This window comes from Hoplias malabaricus, chromosome 3, assembly GCF_029633855.1.
Source record: "Hoplias malabaricus isolate fHopMal1 chromosome 3, fHopMal1.hap1, whole genome shotgun sequence".
Classification (NCBI taxonomy): domain Eukaryota; kingdom Metazoa; phylum Chordata; class Actinopteri; order Characiformes; family Erythrinidae; genus Hoplias; species Hoplias malabaricus.
In genome coordinates, this window is record NC_089802.1 from 39,301,151 (window position 1) to 39,320,440 (window position 19,290).

General features: G+C 44.8%; 1 protein-coding gene across 1 annotated transcript; it reads right to left on the bottom strand.

Moving 5' to 3' along the window:
- Positions 1-240: 240 nt before the first annotated feature.
- On the bottom strand, positions 241-12,266 carry gdf5 (growth differentiation factor 5). Its single transcript, XM_066666079.1, has 2 exons — positions 11,912-12,266; positions 241-1,085 (listed from the first exon to the last, which is right to left on the bottom strand). The coding sequence occupies exons 1-2, from the start codon at positions 12,264-12,266 to the stop codon at positions 241-243; spliced, it is 1,200 nt and encodes a 399-aa protein (XP_066522176.1).
- Positions 12,267-19,290: the final 7,024 nt, after the last annotated feature.

Below are 19,290 nucleotides of genomic sequence, written 5' to 3' on the forward strand. Positions count from 1 at the left end.
GCCTTGTCTGTAGATAAACACCTTTTAAGATGAGTTGGGATCCAGAACTACTTATCCAACATCAGTACCTGCCATACAGTCCTCACAGCAATGTTCCTATAGCCTTCCCAGACGAGTAGAAGCTGTTAGAGCATCAAATGAAGGCCAACCTCCTGCTTAATCCCCTTCATTTCTGAAGAAAATGGACTCGACACACCTTGGGACATAGGTATAGTGAATGTTCACCAGCCAACCTTCTCGCTACCTGCAGCCACAGCTCTCCACCACCATGTCCTCATACTGTTTGTAGACGACGTTATTAGCTGAGTCGATGTACAGGATGCTGATGGGGCTCAGCTTGGTTGGGACACAGCAGGTGGGCGGAGTCGAGCGAGGATCCATGGAGTTCATGAGCGTCTGGATGATGGCGTGGTTGGTGGGCTCTAAATGGGAGCGAATGGGAAAATCGCAGACGCCATCACAGTGGTAGGCCTCATACTCCAGAGGGGCGATGATCCAGTCATCCCAGCCCATCTCCTTGAAGTTGACGTGCAGTTGCTTGCGATTGCAGCGAGGCTTGGATGTTTTTGGCACTGGCTTCTTGACACGAGTGATGGGAGCTCGCCGCATCCTCCTCTGGGTGAAGAGATACTCATACACCGTCTTGTTATCGTGGCCAGAACGGGCTTTAATCTCATTATAAAAGAGCCCTCGCTTTTTTGTGCGGCTGAACACCACAAAAAAGGCCTTCTCCTTGTTCTGTCGTCCTGACCGACCCAAGCCGACCGTCCTCAGGTCCAGCTGCCTTCCCCTGTCCACAGCCTCCAGCTCGAAGCAGAGTTGAGGAGAGTTCCTGAAGTTCTTAAACAGCTTCCAGATGTCAAACACTTCCCACTTCGGGGAACTGTGGTCCTCCATTGGCCGAGACTGCAGCAGAACCGCCCTCTGTTTACCTGTCGGACAGGTGTACAGTCTCAAAGCCGCTTTCTGAGGCTCATGAAATGGCTTCCTGAGAATGCGAAGCTCTGCCCCTAGCAGCCCCTCCTTCTCCAGGGAGCTGATGTTGAAGCAGTACCTCTGCCGCCTCAATAAGGGCAGTCGCTCATCTGAGAAAAAAGCAAAGCAGAGGTAAAAATTATTATGTGTTATTATTCATTTATTCATCTTCTGTAACCATGTCATCCTATTCTGGGTCATGGTGTGTTTGGTACCTACCCAGAATTATTGGACGCAATGCTCAAGAACACAATTTCACACACTCACCCAGTCACTCACACCTGTGGACAATTTCACACACTCATCCAGTCACACACATGTGAATAATTTCACACACTCACACAGTCACTCACACACTCACACCTGTGGACAGTTTCACACACTCACCCTGACACTCACACACTCACACCTGTGGACAGTTTCACACACTCACCCAGTCACTCACACACTCACACCTGTGGACAGTTTCACACACTCACCCAGACACTCACATACTCATACACTCACCCAGTCACTCACACACTCACACCTGTGGACAGTTTCACACACTCACCCAGACACTCACATACTCATACACTCACCCAATCCCTCACACACACACCTGTGGACAGTTTCACACACTCACCCAGACACTCACATACTCAGACACTCACCCAGTCACTCACACACTCACACCTGTGGACAGTTTCACACACTCACACAGTCACTCACACACTCACACCTGTGGACAGTTTCACACACTCACCCAGTCACTCACACACTCACACCTGTGGACAGTTTCACACACTCACCCAGTCACTCACACACTCACACCTGTGGACAGTTTCACACACTCACCCAGACACTCACATACTCATACACTCACCCAGTCACTCACACACACACCTGTGGACAGTTTCACACACTCACCCAGACACTCACATACTCAGACACTCACCCAGTCACTCACACACTCACACCTGTGGACAGTTTCACACACTCACACAGTCACTCACACACTCACACCTGTGGACAGTTTCACACACTCACCCAGTCACTCACACACTCACACCTGTGGACAGTTTCACACACTCACCCAGTCACTCACACACTCACACCTGTGGACAGTTTCACACACTCACCCAGTCACTCACACACTCACACCTGTGAACAGTTTCACACACTCACACAGTCACTCACACACTTACACCTGTGGACAATTTCACACACTCACACCTGTGAACAGTTTCACACACTCACACCTGTGAACAGTTTCACACACTCACACCTGTGAACATTTTCACACACTCACACCTGTGGACAGTTTCACACACTCACCCAGTCACTCACAAAAATTGTACTGTCCAACAGATCCCCACATATTGGAGGGGATTTAACGGGGTGGTGCTATGCTACATGGCTTCCAACAAACTTCTCATAGACAGTAACCTGAGGTGAGGACCCAACTGCGGCCCGCAAGACACTGGAGCAAGTTTCACCACTATGAGCTGCACAATGTCTTGTATGTAACTAGTCTACAGCTGTCCCAGAGGAGTAGGGGCTGTTACGGCAGCAATAGAGAAACAAACTCCTGAATGAACACCTTTCATTTTGGACAAACAGGTGTCCACAAACCTTTACAGCTGTATGTCCAAACCAAGCAGCAGTGCTTTATTGTTCTCCTTGGTTTGGTTTGTTATCAGTGTCATAGACTCTGAACTCCTGTATCGTGACAACCTCAGATGGATGTCACGGTCAAGTGTTTTTATTTGGACATTTGCAGTCATGATGATTGTCACCAAAAACAACATTCAAAACAAAAGCAATGCCATACGCTCCCCAATAAATGAAACCATTTCAGAACCACACACAGGACACGACCGCAAAACAACAGAGGACAGAACACAAGGTCCACAGCAGAAACCACTAGAAAGAGGAGAGCTGGAAACAAGCCTCAGCGATGGGGTAAACACACGCAAGAATTAACAAGCTCCAAAGCAAAAGACAGGGACTTTATGTACACAGACTCAAATCCCAAAGTAACTAGACACAGGTGATGGTGAGGGGCCAGGGCAGCACCACACGGGAGCCCGGGAACTGTGGCTGTGATTCAGCTCCACAAGTTACAAACAGCCATTAAAAGGCCCATATAGTCTAAAAACCAGGATTTACCTTGTGCTCGTGAATGAAGTGTTTGATGGAGTACAGCGTTCACTCCTCCCTTCATACAGCCCATATACTGTCCACAGAAAAACTAGTATCTCCATTTTTGTGGATTTTTAGCAGCTGTCCTTCACACTGTGTGAAAATGTCATGATGAATGAACCAATAGAAATGCTCCAAAGTAACTTGTATAAAATCTTTTTACACTGACTTGAAATTTAAGGTTTTTCTTATTCCCTTATAAGCGTATTATTTTGGAGACACATTTTTGACAGCAACGACATGGAAATAGATCAGTTTTGAAATCATCATTATTGTGATGTCACTAAAACTTGCATATTCATGCATATTCACATAAGTCTTCCTCTGGCACATTTACATTTAAACTTACATTTAGCAGGTGCTCTTATCCAGATTGACGTACAGAAGTGTTTTACTGTTTACTCAGAAAACATCATGACCAAGTTTGTAGTGACTAAAATCCAAAAGACACCCCGATTTAGATGCTGCCAAATACAAAACTCAATATGGATACCTAAATACACAAAGCTCATATACCAAATATACACGATATTTCGAAAAGTGTTTGCTTGTCTGTCTTTACAAGCATTTGAACTGGAGTCGCATCCCTATAACAGCTTCAACTCTTTCAAGAGTTTCCCCAAGGTTTAGGAATGTGTTCATGGGAATATTCTTCCAGAAACACATTAGTGAGGTCTGACACTGATGTTGAAAGAGGCCTGGCTGGCAGTCTCTGCCCAAATTCATCCCAAAGGTGATCTATCAGGTTGAGGACCCTGTGCAGGGCCAGTCAAGTTCTTCCACACCAAACTCGCTTATCCATATCTTTATGGAACTTGCTTTGTGCACTGGTGCACAGTCATGTCAGAATAGGAAGGGATTGTCCCCAAACTGTTCCCACAAAGTTGGGAGCATGAAATTGTCCAACATATCTGGGTATGCATTAAGAGTTCCTTTCACTGGAACTAAAGGGCTGAGCCCAACTCCTGAAAACCAACCCCACACCATAATACCCCTCTACCAAAGTTTACACTTGGCACAATGCAGTCAGACAAGTACTATTCTCCTGGCAACCGCCAAACCCAGACTCGTCCTTTGGATCACCAGATGGAGAAGCGCGATACTTCACTCCAGAGAACATGCCTCCACTGCTCTAGAGTCCCGCGGCAGAGTGCTTTACACCTTGTTTTTAGAAGCAGCCTAGTTGCTTGGCTTTATTCACCTGTGGCTATGGAAGTGATTTGAACACCTGAATTCAATTATTTGGATGATTGAGTAGTGTCGCAGTCACACAACCTGGAGGTTGTGGGTTCGATCCCCACTCTGGGTGACTGTCTGTGAGGAGTTGGTGTGTTCTCCCCGTGTCTGCGTGGGTTCTGCGGGTGCTCCGGTTTCCTCCCACAGTCCAAAAACACATGTTGGTAGGTGGATTGGCGACTCAAAAGTGTCCGTAGGTGTGAGTCTGTGTTGACCTGTGAAGGACTGGTGCCACCTCCAGGGTGTATTCCCGCCTTGCGCCCAATGATTCTGGACCCACCGCGACCCTGAACTGGATAAGCGGTTACAAATAATGAATGAACGAATGAAAAAAGGATGAGTGAGTGAATACTTTTGGCAATATAATATATGTCAAATAAAGTTAGACATAAGTAAAATCCTAGGCCTTTGATAAATGCAGGGTACATGCTATTTTAAGTACTCTTGTCTTAAAATAGCATGTAAAGTCTTCAGTCTGCGTTTGAAGGCAGAGAGCGACTCTAGGTTTGTTTTAACACTTAAGGTCCAGGACAGAAAAAAGTGTGGATGCTTGACTTCCGTGCATCTTGAAGGATTATGAGTCAAGCCAAGCTGTACTTGAAGCTTGAAGGGCTCTTAGTACAGTCCAGGTTTGGACAATAGTCAACAAAGAAAGAAGGGCGGATCTGTTCTTTGCTTTCTAGACCAGTGTCGAGTATATCACTATGGGCTGTCTATAACTTACTAACTTTCAGAAAAATGCAAAGATGAAAATATTGTGTAATGTTCTAGGATTTTCCTTTACTAAATGCTGGATATATTGGTTACTATGACACTGTGACTATGTCACTATCACATAGATCCAGCTTCCTGGGGTTTGGGATTGAGCCCTGCTCTAGTTCATAGATTTTGAGGAGTTTAGTGTGTTCTCCCCGTGTCTGTATGGGTTTCCTCTGGGTGCTCCTTGTGGCAATTGATTCTGGGTAGGCTCTGGACCCATCGCAACCTTCAACTGGATGAGGGTTACAGACAATGAATGAATGAGTCATAACAATCAATCAAGTGTCAGAGCTTTAAATCTGACGTGGGCAGCTGCGGGAAGCCAGTGAAGAGAACGAAGGAGAGGGGTCCCAAAGCTGAACTTAGGAACAGTAGGCCTCTGTAGAGAGAGGCGGTTGAATTCTTCAGATGCTGTAAAGGAGAAATCTGCATTGCTCATCCACAGCTATACCTAGGCTTTTTTCAGATGGAGTGATCAACAAGTTAAAGAGAGTGAAAGAAACAGTGTACAGAACAGTAACCTTACTCCCCCACACCGGTTGTAAGTAGTGTTTACGTTTAGACTGCACTGTGTGAACATATCATGAGGAATAGACCAATAGAAATACTCAGAAATGATTAGAAATAAAATTTGTTTACACTGGCTTTCAATGAAAGTTTTCCTTCACCTGTAAAGTTATATTTTGGAGCACTTTAGCCTTTACTCATTCACACTGGTTATATGGCATGTTTTGAAAGAGACCAGCCAATCAGACCGAATGTCATTTGCATATAGAGTATATGTCAGAAAGTTTGACATCCCTTATACTGAGTCAATTCTGCCAAATTAATGTCCAGTCAAATGTGGGCCTAGCTTTTATAGTTTCCATTAACAATGTTCCCATGCTCAGTTGTCAGTCAGAGATGACTAAAGCCCCTAGCACTAAACTGTGGAGCAGTGAAGCACTGCACACTGGGAGCAACCCAAAAGACCTGAGGTTTAGAGACGCTCTGACCAAACTTTCACAGCACTGACCATTTTTTATGCTTCTAAAATTACCCTCAAGAACAGATGTATCTCTCCACCCTCAACAGGGGCCACTGTAACCAGATGTTATCAACGTTATTCACCTATCAGTGGGTTTTAATGTTGTGGCTGATCAGTGTAATATTAGCCTATGAATCAGAGTTGCCCTTTTTGAACTCGTCCTTTGTGTTTCCCGCTCGGTTCGCCGGAGTCTGCTTCCAACACAGGATTCAAAGAGTTCATTTTTCATCCCCCAGTGTTTACTTACTAAACTGTATTAAAGCCAGATGTCCTGGTCCCGGGGACAGATCAAACTCGAAACACAACCATTATCAACCTGCAGCTGTTTACCAGTGCCACAGCAGCTCCACACATCTGGCAGAGGATAATACAGAGGACGGGGAAGAAAATGCAATGTAGAGAAAGGGAATTTTTAACATAATGTAGTATCTGTGCTGCTTTAAATTTTAAATTGTTGCATATGTCTTTTTCTCTGTGTTCTCATTCATTCACTGAGTCACTCATTCATCTTCTGTAAGTGCTTCATCCTGATCAGGGTCGCAGTGGGTGCACAGCCTACACAGAATCACTGGCCACAAATCAGGAACACACCATTCACCCTGACTCACCCTCACACTCACACCTGTGGACGACTTCACACACTCACCCAGTCACTAACACCTAACCCTAAGCCTTTAATCTGCCTGCGTCACTCAGTAGATGCTTGTGTCTCAAATAGCACCACAATCATTACATAGTGCTTCACGGATAATAAAACCAATTTAACTACAGAGGCAGCTCACATCCACAACCAGTGAAGTTTTTACCTGAATAGAAATATTATAAACTGACAAACAAAATACTACATACGTCCAGAAACCATTTTTATGAACTACACTGAGATTTGTGATACAACCGTGTGAAAACATCACAGGGAAGAAAGAGGATTCACAACCCACAGTCTGTTAACCACACTTCACACATCAACACCACAGACACACCATCACACTACACACAGCTATTACACACACACCATCACACTACACACAGCTATTACACACACACCACCACACTACACACAGCTATTACACACACACCATCACACTACACACAACTATTACACACACACCATCACACTACACACAGCTATTACACACACACCACCACACTACACACAGCTATTACACACACACCATCACACTACACACAACTATTACACACACACCATCACACTACACACAGCTATTACACACACACCATCACACTACACACAACTATTACACACACACCATCACACTACACACAACTATTACACACACACCATCACACTACACACAACTATTACACACACCATCACACTACACACAGCTATTACACACACACCACCACACTACACACAGCTATTACACACACACCATCACACTACACACAACTATTACACACACACCATCACACTACACACAGCTATTACACACACACCATCACACTACACACAACTATTACACACACACCATCACACTACACACAACTATTACACACACACCATCACACTACACACAACTATTACACACACCATCACACTACACACAGCTATTACACACACACCACCACACTACACACAGCTATTACACACACACCATCACACTACACACAACTATTACACACACACCATCACACTACACACAACTATTACACACACACCATCACACTACACACAACTATTACACACACCATCACACTACACACAACAATTACACACACCAGCACACTTCACACATCAGCACCACACACACCAGCACATTACACACAGTTACTACACACACCATCACACTACACACAGCTATTACACACACACCATCACAATACACACAGCAAAACCACACACATCAGCACCACACACACACCATCACACTACACACAGCAACAATACACACACACCATCACACTACACACATCAGCACCACACACACATCATCATACCACAAATCAGCACCACACACACACCATCACACTACACACATCGGCACCACACACACCATCACACTACACACAGCAACAATACACACACACCATCACTACACACAGCAACACCACACACACCATCACACTACACACAGCAAAACCACACACACCATCACATCACACTACACACAGCAACACCACACACATCAGCACCACACACACACCATCACACTACACACAGCAAAACCACACACACCATCAGACTACACACAGCAAAACCACACACACCATCACACTACACACAGTAACACCACACACGCCATCAGACTACACACAGCAAAACCACACACACCATCACACTACACACATCAGCACCACACACACACACCATCACACTACACACACACCATTACACTACACACATCAGCAACAACACACAACACACACACACCATCACACTACACACAGCAACACCACACATTATTACGCTGCACACAATAACACCACACACTATTACACTACACACAGTAACACCACACACTTTTACACTACAAAGAGTAACACTACACAGTATTACACTACACACAGCAACACCACACACTATTAAACAACACACAGTAACACCACACAATATTACACAACACACAGTAAAACCACACACTATTATGCTACACACAGTAACACCACACTATATTACGCTACACACAGCACCACACACTATAACGCTACACAGAGCAACACCACACACTATTACGCTACACACAGTAACACCACATAGCATTACGCTACACACAGCAGCACCACACACTATAACGCTACACACAGCAACACCACACACTATTACGCTACACACAGTAACACCACACACTATTACACTACAAACAGCAACACCACGCACTGTTACACAACACACAGTAAAACCACACACTATTACGCTACACACAGTAACACCACACAATATTACGCTACACACAGTAACACCACACACTATAATGCTACACACAGTAACACCACACACTATTACACTACACACAGCAACACCACACACTGTTACACAACACACAGTAAAACCACACACTATTATGCTACACACAGTAACACCACACACTATTACGCTACACACAGTAACACCACACAATATTACGCTACACACAGTAACACCACACATTATTATGCTACACACAGCAACAACACACACTATTATGCTACACACAGTAACACCACACACTATTATGCTACACACAGTAACACCACACACTATTACGCTACACACAGTAACACCACACAATATTACGCTACACACAGTAACACCACACACTATTACACTACACACAGTAACAACACACACTATTACGCTACACACAGTGACACCACACACTATTACGCTACCGAAAGTAACACCACACACTATTATGCTACACACAGCAACACCACACACTATTACACTACACACAGTAACACCACACACTATTACGCTACACACAGTAATACCACGCATTATTACGCTACACACAGTAACACCACACAATATTACGCTACACACAGTAACACCACACATTATTACACTACACAAAGTAACACCACACACTATTATGCTACACACAGCAACACCACACACTATTACACTACACACAGTAACACCACACACTATTACGCTACACACAGTAACACCACACACTATTACGCTACACACAGTAATACCACGCATTATTACGGTACACACAGTAACACCACACAATATTACGCTACACACAGTAACACCACACATTATTACACTACACACAGTAACACCACACACTATTATGCTACACACAGCAACAACACACACTATTACACTACACACAGTAACACCACACACTATTACGCTACACACAGTAACACCACACATTATTACACTACACACAGTAACACCACACACTATTATGCTACACACAGCAACAACACACACTATTACACTACACACAGTAACATCACACACTATTACGCTACACACAGTAACACCACGCATTATTACGCTACACACAGTAACACCACACAATATTACGCTACACACAGCAACCCCACACACTATAACGCTACACACAGCAACACCACACACTATTACGCTACACACAGTAACACCACACACTATTATGCCACACACAGTAACACCACACACTATTACGCTACACACAGCAACACCACACACTATAATGCTACACACAGCAACACCACACACTATTACACTACACACAGCAACACCACACACTATTATGCTACACACAGTAACACCACACACTATTAAACTACACACAGCAACACCATACACCATAACGGTACACACAGCAACACCACACACTATTACGCTACACACAGTAACACCACACACTATAACGCTACACACAGCAACACCACACACTATTACACTACACACACTACACACAGCAACACCATACAACATAACGGTACACACAGCAACACCACACACTATTACGCTACACACAGTAACACCACACACTATAACGCTACACACAGCAACACCACACACTATTATGCTACACACACAACAACACACACTATTACACTACACACAGTAACACCACACACTATTACGCTACACACAGTAACACCACACATTATTACACTACACACAGTAACACCACACACTATTATGCTACACACAGCAACAACACACACTATTACACTACACACAGTAACACCACACACTATTACGCTACACACAGTAACACCACGCATTATTACGCTACACACAGTAACACCACACAATATTACGCTACACACAGCAACACCACACACTATAACGCTACACACAGCAACACCACACACTATTATGCTACACACAGTAACACCACACACTATTATGCCACACACAGCAACACCACACACTATTACGCTACACACAGCAACACCACACATTATAATGCTACACACAGCAACACCACACACTATTACACTACACACAGCAACACCACACACTATTATGCTACACACAGTAACACCACACACTATTAAACTACACACAGCAACACCATACACCATAACGCTACACACAGCAACACCACACACTATTACGCTACACACAGTAACACCACACACTATAACGCTACACACAGCAACACCACACACTATTATGCTACACAGAGTAACACCACACACTATTACACTACACACAGCAACACCACACATTATTATGCTACACACAGTAACACCACCCACTATTACACTACACACAACAACACCAGTGCTGCTGGAGATTTTAATCCCCTCAGTGTCACTACTGGACTGAGAATAGTGCGCTGACCAAAAACATCCAGCCGACAGTGTCCTGTGTCACTGATGAAGAACTAGAGGACGACCGACACACACTGTGCAGTGACAGATGAGCTACTGTCTCTGACTTTACATCTACAAGGTGGACCAACGAGGGAGGAGTGTCTCACAGAGTGGACAGTGAGTGGACACTGAGGGGTTTAAAAATTCCAGCAGCACTGCTGTGTCTGATCCACTCGCACCAGCACAACACACACTAACACACCACCACCACGTCAGTGTCACTGCAGTGCTGAGAATGATCCACCACCACATCACACATGTTCTGTGGGGGTCGTGAGATAAGGGTGAAAGGGGCTAGGAAAGTAAGCAGAGCTACAGATGGACTACAGTCTGTAACTGTAGAACTACAAAGTGCTCTGTGTTGCTGAGAGAATGGACAGTGAATACGGGGCGGTCTTGATGTTATGGCTGTGTCTATAAAGAGAGATAGGAGAATGAATGGATGAATATGTTTACCTTGTCCTTTATCCACGAAGCTCGTGATGGTGTTGGCGGTTATGGCCTCGTGCATGGCGCTCGTGTTCCTCTCTCCGCGCGAGAGCGCGCAGTACAGGGAAAGCATGTAGTCGTGAGGCGTCACGAGAGGTTGCGCGCGCGCTCCCGTCTCCTGGTGCGCGCGCTCTGCTCCTGTGTTGCGCGCTCCGGTTGCGTGAGTTTGAGGCTGAGGGTTCCCGCTCCGGCGCGCGCTCTCAGCGGCTGAGGTTGCGCGCGCGGCTCCGGCGCGGATGCGCGAGAGTCTCAGCGAGGCGCTCGCGCACAGCAGTAGCGGGAGCACGAGGAAGAGCGGAGGGAGGCAGCGCGCGCCTCTCATCTTGTATTGGCGGCGGCCGGAGGCGCGCGGACGCTCTCGCGCTGCAGCCGCGCAACATGAAGGAGCGCGAGGGAGCGGACTGACGGACACATGAGAGAGAGAGAGAGAGAGAGAGAGAGCGAGAGAGAGAGAGAGAGAGAGAGAGAATAGAAAAGAATGGACAGTGTCTGTTCTCTCTTTCTCCTTGTATGTTTCACTCCAGTGTTTCTCTGAATGTCTCCATTAGTGTTTCTATGTATCTTCTCTATGTGTCTCTATCTATCCATATCTCTGTCTGTCTGCTTATTTCTCTATCTATCTATCTATCTGTCTATCTATCTATCTATCTATCTATCTATCTATCTATCTATCTATCTGCTCCTGGTTGGTGCTGCAGTAGTGAGCTGTAGTGAGTCTCTCTCTGTGAGAGACCTGTTTAAATCCCACTTTCTCCAAAAGGGCGTTTTGCTCTCTCTCTCTCTCTCTCTCTCTCTCTCTCTCTCTCTCTCTCTCTCTCTCTCTCTCTCTCTTTCTCTACCCTCCCCTCTTCAATGTAACTTTCATTTCCATGTCCCTTCCCCTTTCCTCTCTCTCTCTCTCTCTCTCTCTCTGTCTCTCTCTCTCTCTCTCTCTCTCTCTCTCTCTCTCTCTCTCTCTCTCTCTCTCTCCAGTGCTTGTGCAGATGCAGATGTTGCAGGTGCTGGTCCTCTGATGCAGTTCTGAGCGCGTGCAGCGGGACCCGGATCCCGAGGTGAAGTCTCTATAATGACTCTCTGATGTCACGCCATCTGAGCTGCTTTAAGAGCAGTATTTCTCCCTAACTTCTCCTCTCAGTCTCCACTGGAGCTCAGAGGAGCTCTGTAGTGCTCGGACTGGAAGCTGGAATCATTCTTTTAAAGAGTGAGACACACCTTTTAGTAGTAACTACACTACAACACCTCCTGTTTTACAGCTATGTTTGTGCTGATTTCTCATCTCATATCTAGGGTCTTGACCATGAGAAGGGGCAAAATGGAGTGAGAGGTTGACAGGCGGATCAGTGTGGCATCTGCAGTAATGCAGACTCAGTCAGTTGTGGTAAGGAGAAAGCTGAGCCAAGAAGCAAAGCTCTTGATTTACCATTCAGTCTACGTCCCACCCTCGCCTACAGTCATGAGCTTTGGGTAATGAGAGATCACAGTTACAAATTTCCTCTGCAGGGAGTTTGGACTCTACCTTACAGACAGGATGAGGAGTTCAGACCTCTGGGACCTGTCTGGTCCTACTCCTTGGTGAGGTGTTTCGGGCTTGTCCAACTGGGCAGAGACCCTGGGGAAGACCCAGAACCCACTGGAGAGATTTTATGTCTCGACTGGCCTCGGATTTGTTTGTTTGTTCCTTCTTTGTTGCAGCATCCAGCTCTCGCTGGATTCTTTTGTCAGCCACCGATCCAAGGAGCGTTTGAACCTCTTCAAAAGACCACGGCGTAATTTTACGAGCTGCCGTCGTGAGTCGGATAAAAACAAACTTGATCTCTGCTGCAGCTGGAGATTTTACAGATGGAGAGTTGGTGCTGGTCGTCTGAATTGTGTGGTGTAGAGTGATGACTCTCTCTGGACAATCAGCGCTCTGCAAGGTTTACACGCCACGGTTTAGTCCCTACTCGACTCACTCTGAACCACGAGAGAACAGCCACTAAACAAGAACCCGCTTCCAGAACCAGGACCAGGACCTGATTTACCTGGTGGAGGAGCAGAAAAGAGGAGTAGAGTCAAATAGAGTAGAGTAGAGACCATGCAGCGGAAAAGTGCCCTATGAGAAAAAGAGAGAGAGAGAGAGAGAGAGAACACAAAGTGCTGTTTATCTGATGGAGGCAGTGTTGGTGAAGACAGATCTTACTTATATGGGTTAAATTCTTTTCTGTAGCTAAAACTCAGTTTTCCCATGTGATTTTCCCCTTCCTTGAGTGAGGATTTTTCTGGAATGTGTTTAAGGAATGACCACCAGGAACCCGTAAATAATTCAGATATGTCTAAGCTGAACTTCAGAGACGTTTGCAGCACTAATGCAACTTTCAGTTTGCTACAAATCACAGATCTGGAAGAGAACAAAAATAAATGTTCAGGCGCAGGTTAAAGAACTTAAGTTACGTCTGTAAATGTCAAAATAGAGGAAAGAGATTAAGGCACATGTTTCCAAACTGGGCCTCAAGGACCTAGCCTTAAGGAGTGGAATTCACATCCCTAAAGTCTGTATTTACAGGTGTGACCTCAATACTTCGACCTGAATGAAATAAACATAAAGCAATCGCTTGCATTTTGTGTTAAAGAGGCCTTGTCCAATACATTGCAGGAGGTGGATATAAGGTACTGTACAGGTAGATTGTTGTCATGAAAATTTAAAACAGTGTAAATGTACTTTTAAAGGTACAGCAGTGGTGATAAAGAGGGGAATATGCACCAGTTTTCCAGTCCCTCTTCATTTCTAGTTGTTTCTTTTTCCTTGAGGCTTGATATTTCTGTGCTTCTCTAATTCTTCTCTTTGTTTATTTTTTTTTAATGTAGCCACGTGGGTGACACAGGGGTCAAAAGCCAGTGAGGATGGCAGCAAAAAAGAAGGTGGACATAAGGAGCTACCTTTCAAAGAAAGATGTAAATCACTTTAAGTCAAGTTCACTAATGAAATCAGTCCATCATAATAACGTTAATGGCAATGCTAGGCTTTGGCACCTACAGCAGACTACAATCATCTTTAGATATGAACATGGTTTGGAAATTAACTGCACAACAAACTGCCAACTGAACTACGGCTGAAGTAAATTTAATTAGTCTTCAGATGTAAACTCACTGCTTAATGGTGTGAAGGTGGCACCACTGCCTGGATGAAAATATTGTATTTTCATTGACACATGAGAGAGATTTTTTTTCTGTGTTACTTTGTTGCTTTTGTGGAGATTATGCAGTGCTCCGTCTACTTTATTATTTGCTGATGTATGAGACCTGTTTCATGGCTGGAGAAGTCTAAAACTAATGACTGACAAAGAAGTACTTAACATTAACTTAACATTCTATAATTAATTAATAAAATTATGAACTGTTCTTCAGAATAGGTTAAAAACACGTAGAATAGCAAATGTATTATATCAGTCATTTATCGTATTATCACAGAGCAAAGAGGAAAAAACAACAGCCAATGGGGAGGGGGGTAGATTGATAGGTCCCCACCAATGTCAGGAGCAAATCTATGCCATTGCTTTCACAGGTGTTTTGTGTTTCCATGTGGTTTATAGTCCTCGTTCCTTGTGCCCTTCTCGTCTACCATTTTAGGTCCTCTGTAACTTGTGTCTCTACATCTCAGCTTTTCTCTTAGGTCTCTCTTGCTCCTAGTTTGTGGTTTCTGCTGTTTTGGTTGTTCTCTCTCTCTCTGTTTCTCCATAGTTTTAGGTCCTTTCTCTGCCTAGTGTAGATTTACATACTGTTTATTCTCATATGGCACTTTTCCATTGCATGGTTCCTATTCTGCTTCACTATCTTTGAATTTCCGTTAGGCAGAATTGGTACTATGTTTAGTCCCTGCTCTTTCGTGGTTTGGAGCGAGCCGAGTAGAGAATGAACATTGGCAGAGAGATTTGTCTACTCAGCAAAACATCCAGCACCAACTCTCCATCTGTAAAATCTCAAGCTGCAGCAGAGATCACGTTTATTTTTATCCGACTCACGACGGCAGCTCGTAAAATGGTGGTCTTTTGAAGAGGTTCAAACGCTCCTTGGATCGGTGGCCGACGAAAGAATCCAGCGAGAGCTGGATGCTGCAACAAGGAAGGAACAAACTCTACTGATCTGTCTGAACTGATGACGGAGCTGTGTTCAGCCCCAAACAACAACAACACGCCAATACACCATGAGTAAACACCGCTTAACGTTACCGCCGCCGTTGTTGTGGATTCCGAAGCCTGCTGTTCCTGATAGAGATGGGGCTTTGAAGCAACACCAGATACATTTTGAGGGGAAATGGCGATAAAACCAACTATGGTCATGTGGCTCTGCGACTTTATCTGACAGAGCACCAGTCTATCACACACTCACACACTCATACCTGTGGGCAGATTCACACATTCATCCTCTCACACACAGACTGACAGTGTTGTGAGTGTTCTGTGAGTTGAAGATGAAGCAGTTACAAAACATCAATGAATGAATGAATGAAGTGTGTTAAAGGAACACCAATGAAAGGGAGGGGGGGTGGGAGTGTTTCGTACCCTCCCCCAAAAGTTGGGTAGTGAGGACAGAGGCTCTGTTCCCCGTTTTACAGCTCTGTGAAGCACCACAATGATATTAAAGCTGAAAATGTAAGGTAAAATATTACCTAGTGTTGCTTTAAACTAAATATTCATTAATGTTTTCCTTTTTAACTGATTACAAAAGAGCCCCCGAATCTTTTTATATATTCAAGTTTGGATGCAAGGGTTGTTTCCTAGTGCTCACATTTACGTAGAGGACGTCTAGTTCCATTCACCACCACTGTGAACAGTGCTGACCCGCTAAACTGTCTCTAGAACAAAACATTTGTCACCAGTCCACTTTGATTACATCGTAACTGTTGAATAAAGCAGGAACTGGAGGAATTCCAACTTCAGACAGATGTTTGAGTCACTAAATCCAGATGTTTGGTCATATCATGTCCTATTATGTCACGTTAGGCAGGTTTTCACAGTTATTTGGACGAAGGTGGTATCAGATGAATGTTATGAGGGTGTCCACAGTCTCTGCAACTCATCCACACATAAATCTGACACTGCACAAATCCAGGCAGAGGATTTTATCTCAGCGTTGATCTGAGCGCCTCAGCCGGAGTCATAAATACACAACAGCGCTGCAGAACTAGCCGGACTCCAGAAGCCGAGGTGAATGGCTGAGATTTGGCAGATGCTGGAGTCTCCTGTGCTTTGGGACTGAATGTACAAGCGATGCTTTATTAGTGGAAACGTTCCCATGATGCATAATGAAGGCTTACTGTAAAAAAATAACAATATTAAAGTCCCCTTCTGGTCCGAGTGAGAGCATGAGACTGATGTTGTTTTAACCCTTCACCAGAAACACACAGAAAATGGACCTGACCTGTGATTAGTGGAGGCCCGTTTCAAGCCTCTGTTTCCTTTTAGTGTCAATCTTTAACCCAGTGGAAAACTAAAAAGGGACACTCTAGAAAAACTGAAATGATATTACTGATCAGATCAGAGTGAGTTAAAACACTGTGCTATAGGAAACACAGTCTATAGCTTGTTTTGGTCAAAATACCATAAGGATCAAACCCCACAGCAGTGTTCTCCCCCTGTGTAAACAGCCCTGTTCAGAACGCCCGCTTTCAGCACCTTTTCCTTTAAATGATAATGAGCCGCTCGCTGTTCACCCCGACCCCGAGCGCACAGCAGTGAGGAGCAAGGAGCAGAAGCTCTGGTTTTTAGCTGTTTTCACTCTGTTCTCCTTCTTCTTCGTTCTTGTTTTCTCAGTTTTTACTCAGTGCTCTTATTTATCCGCACTCTTTGTCTCTGTTTTGCTGTGTTTAATATCGTCTTTGCGCTCTCACGTAAACACAGGTCCAGCGCTGTGATTGGACAGACTCAGATGAGGGGGCGGGGCATTTCTAAAGTCTCTGCACTTGACGTCAGAATAGGAGTAGTATCAGAACGGCTCTAACTGACTGGGGGGGCTTGTTCCACAGTGTGTGGGTTGGTGGGCTCCAGAACCACACATTAAAGGAACACTAGGTAAGATTAAGTATTTTTACTCATTGGCTCATTTTTACAGCACTTTCTGAAATCAAGAGGGAGGGAGGGTTTCCTATTACAGCTCACAATGATTCTGAAACTCTAGGTTTAAGGTAAAAATTCTAGCTACTGTTGCTTTAATATGCACATGTTCAGAAAAAAAGGGATTGTTTTCATAATATTTCCACTTTAACATAAAAATGTAAACTTGATTTTAATTGTCATTGTATATATTGCTGTATGTGTATATGTATGTATATGTATGCTGTAATATGGCTAAAGATAATCGTACTTCTGCTTTTAACACATTCATGGTAGTGAACACACGCTAGTGCAAAAAGGTTAGTGAACACACACACAGATGTAACCAGCCTTGAAAATAAGGGAGAACAAAGCAATGCTCCTTCACTCCTGTCTTCAGGAGTTCAACACAGCAACCCTTTAGTCTCAAGCCTGCATCTCTAACCCTTAGGCCATGGCTGAGTATAAAGTTTGCAGTAGGGCAAGGGTGTAAGCGTTGACCCCATCACCAGGAGATCGTTGGTTTAGTCCCCAGTGATCCCTCAGCCGTCTGAGGCCAGGAGCCCTACTTCATCACTCCAAAAAACACAGTTCTACTGCACCACAGCCCAGCGCTGGGGGCTTTACACCTCTCTACGTTTCAGTCAGTGGTTGTTCCTCTCTCTCTGATGGTGGAGTCTTGGTTCCTCACAGTGGTCATTCCTCTTCTTCTTATTGTGAGGAAGGTTTAGAGCACGCACCTCTTTCTCTTTGTGTTTCTCTCTCTCCCTCTCATACCATATTGACAGTTGGCACCACGCACACTCCTACACTCCAGTACAAAACCCAACCCTTCAGAAGAGCCCCACCCGAGTGGACGTTGCGGAGGACTGGGAGTGTTTACGCTGCACAACAAAACGGTTTCTAAGCTGCTCAGAGACGAGCGTCTCCACTCTGACTCGCCACGAAGACAACCGGGACATACACATAAACACACTCACCCAGGGGTGAAAACCTCAGTCCGAAACGTGGACGCTGCACATTCCCTGCCCCACCGTCCTGACTCAGGATGTTTGGAAAAGAGGGGCCTGTGGTTTACGCCTCTCTCCGGTAGAACACCAGGGCAAGGACATTTCATCCTCACCTCTTCCGTTAACACCACACTGCGTCCAAAGCTCTTTTTCTCATCCAGTGCTTCTTCAGTGGATGTGTGACATTGAGTGTGTGACAGAGTGAGTGTGTAAAACTCTCTACAGGTGTGAAAGTGACAGAGTGAGTGTGTAAAACTCTCCACAAGTG